The following is a 10,629-nucleotide window of genomic DNA, read 5'->3' as shown; positions in this document are numbered from 1 at the left end:
AGAGTCAGATCTTCACTTAGCATAAGATGTTTCTGTTGTACCTGGTTTTTAATATGATCTGAAATGTGATGAAGCTGTCTAAACCTCTGACTCAGACCTGGAACCATCTTCTTTCCAATCTTTCTGAGAAGCATTCAATTATCTCAACAGCTCAGCTTAATTGCTTTTAACAATGATCCTAACCTTTCATGTGTATTCACTTTACACAACCATTTTACGGCACAGAGGTCACCGCGCCTCCAGGGTTCAGTGGGTTCAGTGACCTTTGAAGCTGGGGGCCTTGAACATGGAAGTTAAGAACACATGTGACCCATTCATTTTAGGGTGGGGCGATGTTTAAGTACAGACATGGGCACTTAAATGGGTTCAAAGGATGAGAACAGAAAACAGGACAAGACGATAAAGATTTCAATGTAGATTTCTAGTCAGTCATGTCAGTTCACCTTCAACATACAAAGCAGCTTTATGGTGATAACAGGAGTTCATTTCGGTTGTACAGCAGCTCTAAAAAATAGTAATTGTTACTATTGTAAGTACTATTTGTTAAACATTACACAATGTAATGTTTTAATTATCAGGCAAAGTGAAAGTTCTTATAAAATGTCACCGAATAATTTAAGGTTTGATGTCATTAAATAGTTATGGGTGAAAATTAGGCTTCATCGTGTAGATCCTTAAAGTAGAATCTTAATGTTAGAGGATTTTTTTACTCCCTCTCTAGCCCAAGTAAGTAGTCTTTCCTCAAGGGGTCGCACTGGGGCTCCGGAAGCCGATTTCTCCATTGAGTCGCATCAAAGATTATAAAATGGTCGCAGATTCAAAATATCAGGGCATGTTTAATCAAACTGGTGACAAAGTGTAATATTTAAATGCATTACATTCAAAGACTTTTGCCTGTCATGCAAATCTAAATCTGCCCCATCAAGCTCTACTAAATGATAAAAAATAGATTAACCATCAATCACAAACGACTGTGATTGGTCCATTCTTGCCAGCGTTGAGAAAAGAAGTAAGTGAAGTATGACTCGTTTCCCCAAGCCGATTCTTTGGAATAGTTCGTTTCAAAGAACCGGTTCAAAAGCCATTTAGTGACTCTCTACATCAGAACGTACGTGGTCCCTTACATATTAGCGAGGCATTACTTGCTCTAAAACAGCTCGTTAGGTAGGTTTTACGATTCAGATTTAATACAAACTTTGTTTATTTTAATTTAGTGCGTCACCCTTCAGTTTTGAGCCAGGATTCAGCTAATAAAAACAGTCAATCTAATAAATATAATTTGCATTCACAGTAACAACACTAAACTTATTTACATTTCTCGGCATACAGATTTCCGAAGATTTTAATAAAATTCTATTTATTAATACCAATTGTTTAAAAAATGTGTTAATCAAATTTAAATTGAAACCTGTCCAAAACAGGCGCTCCGACCGAGTCAGTTCCAGACCAGTTTGTTAACCGGTTCATTTAAAAGATCCGACTCATAAGAACGAATCGTTCACTAATCTGACAAAGAAAAGTGACACTTATCACATAAAAAGACCCCTTTTGTGTTTCTTCGGCAGCTGACTGTCCTTAATGACCATAATAAGTTTGACATGGAAATGTATTTAGAGTTTCAAATACAATTTAATTGAAAGTGTGTTGGCTCAACATTATGTCTCGTGGTCTGTAAGCTCCGCCCGCTCGAGAACCCCTTTCATGCTCATGGCTCTTCCTCCCGTTTATTTTGTTTCAAAGACGCTCCCTCATCCTCAGTACACGCCTCTAATTTCACTTCCTCCGCGAGCCGCGCCTGGGACGGGGCTGGCTGACTTCAGCCCAGGAGAAAAACATCATGTAAAAGAAGATTAAAACACATTTAGTGTGAACTCCCTGTCAAACAGCCCCTTGAGTTGCGGTTCTCTACGGTGGATAGAGAAAGGAGCGTCCGAGCCAAGCGAGTGACAGTGAAAGAGATCGAAAGGTAAGAGATCTCTACCTCTGTCTCATTGTATAGAGAGAGACCCCCAACTAAGACCTCTACTGTAGGAAGGTCTTTCTTCGGATATTCGGTCATGCATTGCGTGCTTACGGCATCTGTTGGTAGATTCATTGAAGGAGGAATGAAGTAACGCATGCAATGCAACTGAAGTTGATGAAACTTGTGGCATTTTGTAAACTTCAGAGGGGGGGTTGTGATGTAGCAGTTTCGGTGCCAACCAGCTTCTGTTGAAACAAAGATGGACAGAACAAATGTTTATCAGTACAAGCTGAACAAAATGTTACTTTTGAGGTTAGATATGTTAATAATAATAATAATAATAATAATAAAAAAACAATTATAAAGTTTTCCTGTTGAAGAAATTATCTTAAACCTGCCTAAGGTCTTAGCTGATATCTCAACATAGTCAGACTTGTTTTGATGGGTTTTAGCCACTTGTCAGCTGGTCAGGCTGGGAGACCATTTGTCGGACCATCTAAACCAGCTGAAGACTAGCTTGGCCAGGCTGGGAGACCATCTTAGGCTGGTTTTTAGCCAGAGTCTTCTGTTTTTACATTTGTCCTTGCAATATAGGTCAACATGAGATTCAAAAGTGAATTCATTTTGGTAATTGAGTCCCTGTGTCCATGGAAAGTTTTCCCAGATAATCATCTGAACAGGTTTGAATTATTTTTAGTGTTATATTTATTTATAATGTTTTAGTGGACTACACATCCTCTCTGGGTAACCCTATACGTTTTTGTCCATACCCTGCCATTGTCCATTCACCCCTTCAGACTATTGAAATTCATTGCTCATCCCCCTTTGATTTGATTTGTGCAGGGGTGAAAAACTATTTGAAAAGTGGGGGATGGGACACATTAAAGCACTACGTATTGATTATATCCCAAAAGAAGGGGGTGGTGCATACATGTCTTCCTCAGTTATAGGCTAAGGAGGTGCAGATGGCCAGATCAGGATCTGGTGATAGTGCAATCTTTATGTTGATTAAAGCATGGATGAAATTAGTCAAACAGTATAATTGTAAATGAGCTACGGTTCAACAGATGTTGTGGTCAGATTGGTTGTTCTATTCTGCCCTTATGTTTAAAAGATTAGAAAAGATTTTTGCCCCGGAGAGTCTAACTTGAGTTTATAAAAGCATTAGTAACTGTTTAGTAGTGAAGACAAATTGTCTAGACTCTCTGTTTGGAGCTTTTAAGTCACTTTAAATGATAATAAAGGAATTTGGCTGAGGTGGTTATTGGTTAACAGATATTTGTGTGACAGGCTTTATAGGGAGAATTTCTTTATAGGGCCAGTATCTGTTGTTTTGTGGCATGGAGGGACCATGGGTTGAACGACTGAGCAGTTTTTTTTCCACATAATTGGTGCCATGTGTTTTGTAAATAACTTGAAAATGTGAAAACCCACAGAAAGCTTGCACTTCAAAGCACGTTGTAGTGCCACTATGAAATTGCGACGCTATCGAATTTAAGGTGGAATAGTTTTATGCCAATTTGGTTGGCCCACAAATGAGTTGAAATGCATAATGCGTGGTCAAGTGTGGTGTAGTTTTGTCAATATCAGATTTAAGTTAAAGGGTTAGTTCACCCAAAAATAAAAATTCTGTCATCATTCATTTATTCACACTCATGTTTTTCCAAACCCGTAAGATTTTTGTTCATCTTCGGAACACAAATGAAGATATTTTTAATGAAATCTGAGATATTTCTGTCCCTCAATTGACAACTAGGCAACTACCACTTTCACCTTTTTAAAAAGTTCGTAAAGAGGTCGTAAAAGTAATCCATATGAATTGAGTGGTTTAGTCCAAACTTTCTGAAGAGACACAATCACTTTATATGATGAACAGATTGAATTTATTCACATATAAGCTAGGGCTGTCAACTTTAGTCGTTTAGTCGACTAATCGGTCGATGCCGTTTTGGTCGACTGACATTCTCATTGGTCGACCAGTTGCAAATTTTTTTTTTTTTTTTTTTTTTTTTTTTACCAATAAAGAAATTTTCATTGATTTACTCCTTGATATTTATTCCTTTTATTAGCAGTTATATATTACTGTATTCTAAATATAATTAGCCTATGTTTTATACCAAACTTTAAATGCTTTAATTTAGGCTATTTTATAACGGCGCCGTAGTTAAGCGCACCACGTGAACACTCGGGAACCGCACCTGTGGCTGGCTGCACTGCTGCTTCGCGCTCCTTAAGGAATATAGGTAGTTCATTCAGTTAGAACGCTACTTGTTTTGGGCTTTAGTCGAAAAAATGTCCAAGAAATGTAAATCTTTTGTTTGGCTGCATTTTACAAAAAAATACGACAAGACTGTGGAGTGCAAGCTATGCAGCCTAAAGCTAACTTACCATAGCTCAACGACCAATATGACCGATCACCTAAAAGCGGTAAGCGAGATATAAATGTGTCAGACAGCTTTGCTATGTCTAATGTCGAAAAGTTTATATATTTTATTGGTTATGTACTAGGCGCATCCACAGGCCATGCCACAGGCGTTTGTTTGTGTTTGTTTTAAAACGCCTAGATCGTTTGGACAAAAGTTAACCCATAGCTTTGAAAGTAAAGAAGAATATACAGCCTGTATAATCGAGAGCTTTTGTTAGGATTTTTCATTATTTGGCAGTTTTAGCAGTTATATTTTTTGTAGCGTGTGGTGTGGTCAGGTGCGCGATTGTGACGGTCACTATAGACCTAGGACAGAACTCCTCACTTTGCAGTTTAAAAAATAACCTAATTTCCAAAGAATTGTATTATTATTATAGTTTTATGTATTATTGATGTTTTTCGTTGTTGTTTTATAAATGCTCTATTATAATTGTTTAATAAATGTTCAATCAAAAAAGTCTTTTTTTTTTTTTTTTTTTTTTTTTTTTTAGTCGACTGATCGTTGCGCAGGACAGGACTTTGGTCGACTAAGCATTTCTTTGGTTGACTACAGCCCTAATATAAGCATTGATCAGCAAACAAACCGAAAGTTAACTGAACCTGCTTGACGTGCGAGAACAAACCTCTCGCAGAAGCTCATCATATAAAGTGATTGTGCCTCTTCAGAAAATTTGGACTAAACTGTTCAATTCCTATGAAATTATTTTTCACTCTCTTTATGAACTTTTTGAAGCGTCAAAGGGGCGGTTGCGTAGTAGTCAATGGTGGGACAGAAATTGGTCAGATTTCATTAAAAATAACTTAATTTGTGTTCTGAAGATAAACGAAAGTTTTTTCTGGTTTGGAAGGACACAAGGGTGAGTAAATGATGACAGAATTTTCATTTTTGGGTGAGCTAACCCTTTAAGAAGTCCTTATCAGTGTCATTTAAAAACAATTTTTGCATAAACTACCTTTCAAAGTGTTGGGGTCAGTAAGATTTTTTTCATAAAAAAGAAATAATACCTTTTTTTCTGCAAGAATTCATTATGTTGATGATAAAGTGTCAATAAAGACATTTATAATGTTGCAAAAAATCTATTTCATATAAATTCAGTTCTTTTGAACTTTGTTTATCAAAGAATCCTGAAAAAAGTATCACGGTGTCCACAAACGCGATTAGCACGATTAATTAATAATAATAAGTACTAACATTAATAATAATAATAAGAAGAAACGTTTATTTCTGAAGGATCATGTGATGCAGAAGACTGGTGTAACGTCTGCTGAAAATTCAGCTTTGCAATCACAGGAAAAAATTCCATTTTATAATATATTTAAACAGACATCAGGCAAAACATTTAGAACAATTGTAATAATATTTCTTGGTGAGCATAAGAGACTCCTTTCAAAAACATAAAAAAAGTCTTACCGACCCCAAACTTTTGAATGGTAACGTATCTATGTTTTTTCTTTTTTTCTTGTAGGACGTGGCAGACAGTTATACCATGCAGGTTAATGATGGCCCCAGCAGTCACCCCATTTTTGTGGCTCCTGCCAACGGAAATGCTCAGCGGTCATCAGGATATGTTCCAGGCAGGATTGTTCCAGTTCGTTCTCCACCCCCAGCCAAGGCTCCTCCACCGCCCCCACTGAAGCCCCCGGCCCCGCCCCCTGCACGGCCTTCAGTTTTCAATCTGACAGTAGATGAGAGTCAAAGGGAACGTTCCCAGAACCAGCAGAGGAAGAACACTTATATTTGTGTTGGCATCTTCTTCTGCATTTTCCTACTGATTCTCATACTCGTCCTCAGTCTTACCTCTGAAGATGCTTTGGATAGTAAGTCACGATCATCTTGTGTGTGTGTGCTTACAGTGATGGTTCACCCAAAAGTGAAAATTCTGTCATCATTTACTCACCCTCAAGTTGTTCCAAACCTGTATGAATTTCTTTCCTCTGCTGAATACAAAAGAAGATATTTTGAAGAATGTCAGTTACCAAACAGTTGATGGGCCCCATTGAGTTCCATAGTATTTTTTCTAGGGGTGCTCCGATTGATTGGCTACCAATCGCTATTGGCCGATAATCGCTTTGGGAAGTTTGATCAGCGGTCTCTATAAAGGCCGATCTCATAAACAGATCTCATGCCGACGACACATAAAAACGCTTGCCTGCTGTGAGAGGTTTGGCATGACTCGCAGTGGCGCTGCCTCAATCTCCGTACGGCACGGGAAAAATAATTATAATGCTGAAGGTGAGATACAGTTTATATTTCTTTATTAAATAACTTACAAAGTAATTTGAAAACTTTCTGTGAGATGTAATTTCACAAACAGCATGAGTAAATCACTGCGCACTCTCTATCTTTCCCTCTCAAAATGCGCAAATGGCTTCACATCACGTCTGCACTATAAGCGAGCTGCACAGTTGACACAGGAATTGTCACATTGTCACTAAAGTTTATAATTTGCATTTCGTTTTAAATCCTGCTAGTGTTTTAAAGGACTCAGCACTCTCACGCTCTCCTAGAGAGGGTGCGTTCATGCACACTCAAAGGGCACACAAATTAGGCCGCCTCACAAACAGTTTGCAAGCACCAAATTGCACTTAAATGGTCAAATACACACAAACGTATGTATAAAATTATGTATGCATGTAAACACAGTCGTTTTTGTCTTAAGTGAACAGTTGAGAAAGTTGTGTAACAGTATATTGGATCCATCCGTGCAGCTTTTAAAGTGACAGCAGCCTAATAATCCTGCTGCTGTCTCTGATTTTTTTGTCTTGTTTGATTAACATTAAAGACACTTACCGCTCTTGAATGACTAACTTTTGTAACCTTTAAAAAGTTTGATCTGGATTTAATTTATTCAGGAAAGACCATCCAGTATTATTTTATTTGATTCCTTATTAAATTTCTTTAGTATTTCTTTAATACTACTGTTAGAAAAAAAACTTAAAACATTTGTTTATTTTATTTGTATCTTTATTCTATTTTATTTATTTGTGCTACTGCTTGTAAAATGTGTATTTGTTCTTATTTTATTTCACTGACTTACAGAGATTGAAATCAGGCTTGTGCTGTTGGTAAGCTATTGTGCAACAATTGCCCCATTGTAAAAGCAAAAATGCATTGCATAATCAAACATTTAGGTGAGATAATTATTATTATTATTTTTTTTTTTTTGAAAAATGTATAAAATATGCCCCCCTTCCCTCCCTCAAATTAAACAATTTCCCCACAAGAGTCACCTATGAGGGGGATTCCCCCCATTTTCAAAAATGAAATTCAGCCCCTGAAAAATCCTGATTGGAGCATCCCTATAAATAATTCTACATGATTAAAAGAATTCAAATATATCGGTATCGGTAATCGAATCGGCAGATACTGCTTCCTGTGATCGGCAATCAGTGATCAGCTCCAAAATTCCTGATCGGAGCACCCTTAATTTTTTCCCATACTATGGAAGTCAATGGGGCCCATCAACTGCTTGGTTACCCATATTCTTCAAAATATCTTCTGTTGTGTTAAGCAGGTTTGGAACAACTTGAGGGTGAGTAAATGATGATTTTTGGGTAAACTCTCCCTTTAATACTTTAACCTTCAAAAGTTTGTGGCCAGTACATTTTTTGTAAAAAAGTAAAATAAAGCTCACCAAGGCCTAATTTGTTTGCAGACACAGTAATAACAATAATATTGTAGAATATTTTAAAAGTCTTTTATTTCTGTAATGGCAAAGCTGAATTTTCAGCCCCATTACTCCAGTCTTCAGTGTCACATTATCCTTCAGAAATAATTCTAATATACTAATTTGGTGCTTTTCAGTGTTAAAAAAAAAATTGCTTCTTAATATTTATGAGGACATTGTGATACAAACTTTTGAATGGTATTGTATGTGTGTGCTGATGTGTGGTTGCTTGAAAATTATTATTTTCAGCAAATCTAAAAATACATTGCTAAAAATAAAAATGGATCACTCTTTTGTGGTGGGACAAGTTAAATTCTTATCTGCTGGTCTAGGACAGTAGAAAAAAAATTCTTATTGTTGATCCTCTATCAATATCAAAACTCTAGGCAGTCATTTTGTCCTCAGATTCTGAAATGTCTTCCTACATCTTTTTGTAGAGAATTGCCCTCATCACAACCCTGCGCTGCGATCCTGGAAGCCAGGCCATGATCACAAAAAGGTGGTGGTTGTACGCAGTGGTGAGCATTATCGCCTAGATTCATCAGCCACTCTGTACTCTATCACTATCCAGGCTGGAGGTAAGATCATTTGTCCACTGTGTAGTACCCTAAATATAACAAATTATCTTTGCAGAACACTTTGGCTTGTATATTTTATACGTTTCTGAATGAAAGTGAATTATGGTACTTTTATTAGGGTTTTAAGTCTGATTTGATTTATTAAATTATAGGTTTGGTTGTCTTTGCGGATGATAAAAAAGGCTCCAAAAACATTACATTACGAACACGCCACATTTTGATTGAAGATGGCGGTGCCCTCCATATTGGGGCTCCAAAATGCCGCTATCTCTCCCTGGCCACCATCACCCTGGTCGGCCGATCGGACGAGACCTCCGTGACTGAAGTTCCTGGGATGGGCCGCAAGTTTTTGGGTGTGAGTGGTGGAGGAACTCTGGAACTCCACGGGTCAGAGAGGCTGTCTTGGACCTTCCTCACTCGCACTGTACCCGCTTCAGGTTTGGCTACCGGTGACCATGCCTTCCAGAAGAACTTCAGCCGTGGAATTAACCTGCGGGTGGTTGATCAGGACACGGCGGAGGTGCTGATTAATGAGCGCTTCGACACCCACGATTCTCGTAACGACAGTAAGAGGCTGAGTCAGCTGCTGAAGTCTCTGCCCACAGGACGCATTGTTGCACTGGCCATCGGAGATTCGGCAGTGAAGAGCCTGCTGGATGAGACCAAAAAAACCATCCAAGATCTTCTAGGCAGCAACCATGTCAATAATCTCAAATACAGGTGAATAAGAGAGGCCTTTTGAAAACATGATTACCAAATATATCTACTGAAAAAAAAAAAAAAAAAAAAAAAACTTAAACCATCCTAAAGATGGCTTGCTTGTCTCCTAGCCTGAACAGGCTGGTCTGCTGGCTGGTTTTAGAGGGGTTTTGGGCACTGTTTTTTCAACTGTTCAGGCTCGGAGGCAAGCTTAGGCTTTTTTTTTTTTTTTTTTTTTTGAGCAGGGATAGGGATGTTGGGATAAACTCAGTAAAAGATTCGCCATCATTTGCTTTAAATGTCAGTGTAGTCAGGAATGTTTTTAAAAGCTGCAAAATGAATCCCTGAAGGGTTGAAGCAGGAAAGAAGCTTTTTCCAATCTGATGAGTTTTTGCTTTGATACAGCTTTGAAGTTACTGTGATTGGAAACAGAAAGTGCCCTGTTGTTCCATAAACCATATCCTAATTCAGACTCACCCACTGAGGAGCAGCTACCGAATCCCAAAGGCAGAGTACATTGTTCAGACTTTACGAGTCCCATTCATGCAATGATGCAAACTTTTTGGATACTTGGATACTTTTCCACACTAAAAAAAAGGTCTTTGCTTTTATAATGCTTAATATCAAACAGTGTGGCATGTTAGGTTTCATATTACAAAACAATAGATATAGTGTTCAAAATGAAGACCTGTTTTGGACACTTTGTGGTTAACTACAAATATAACACTTGGGACCAAAAATAGCTCAGAGAAGTTCTGAGAAAATGATGCCACTTGGTTTCCTATTCAATGCTTTTTTCATATTGCATTTAATGGTGTCTGATGTAGTGACATTCAGACATTAAGTGTAACTTTGGTGTCCTAATATTAATATTAATATTAATGTTAATGTTAATATTAATTTAAAACAAATATAAAAGTTCGTATTTATTTAGTCAGCATGTTGACTTTTGCTAGTATTGGTATGAGCAGTCTAATATAAGCAAAGTGTTAGTAGCAAATAGTCCTTAGCACTCTTGGGCTTAGCCTAACTGGTTGGTTGTTCCATAGAAAAACCTATCTAAAGAAGCTTCCCAGTGTTTCAAATGGCTGTATTCTGCAGGAAAAGCTGGTGAAAGGTTAAACAGGCATATTTCCAGGATTTGTGTTAAAAGAGCTGACATGTGTATCTGTCTAATATCTCATTGTAAGGCTTTTAAAGAGTTCAAAGGCGGTCGAACCAGATGCTGAGTCTCTTCTGGTTACATTGCAGATGGAAAGTATGGGTTTTCATTTTCATCGAAGGATGTAGTTTTTT

At 37.6% G+C, this 10,629-nt stretch overlaps 1 protein-coding gene across 1 annotated transcript in view; it reads left to right on the top strand.

The window, feature by feature from the left end:
• The first annotated feature begins 1,751 nt into the window (after window positions 1–1,751).
• Window positions 1,752–10,629, top strand: part of cemip2 (cell migration inducing hyaluronidase 2) — a 29,719-nt gene continuing 20,841 nt past the window's right edge. The window contains exons 1-4 of the mRNA XM_067406518.1: window positions 1,752–1,966; window positions 5,855–6,206; window positions 8,494–8,634; window positions 8,787–9,354. Of these exons, the coding sequence (XP_067262619.1) occupies window positions 5,876–6,206; window positions 8,494–8,634; window positions 8,787–9,354 (1,040 nt within the window). The 5' untranslated portion in view covers window positions 1,752–1,966; window positions 5,855–5,875. The remainder of the gene's footprint in view (window positions 1,967–5,854; window positions 6,207–8,493; window positions 8,635–8,786; window positions 9,355–10,629) is intronic.

This window comes from Chanodichthys erythropterus, chromosome 13 (genome assembly GCF_024489055.1).
Source record: "Chanodichthys erythropterus isolate Z2021 chromosome 13, ASM2448905v1, whole genome shotgun sequence".
In the NCBI taxonomy this organism is placed as follows: domain Eukaryota; kingdom Metazoa; phylum Chordata; class Actinopteri; order Cypriniformes; family Xenocyprididae; genus Chanodichthys; species Chanodichthys erythropterus.
Note: the sequence above shows the minus strand (reverse complement) of the source record. Positions and strands in the feature narration are given on the sequence as shown.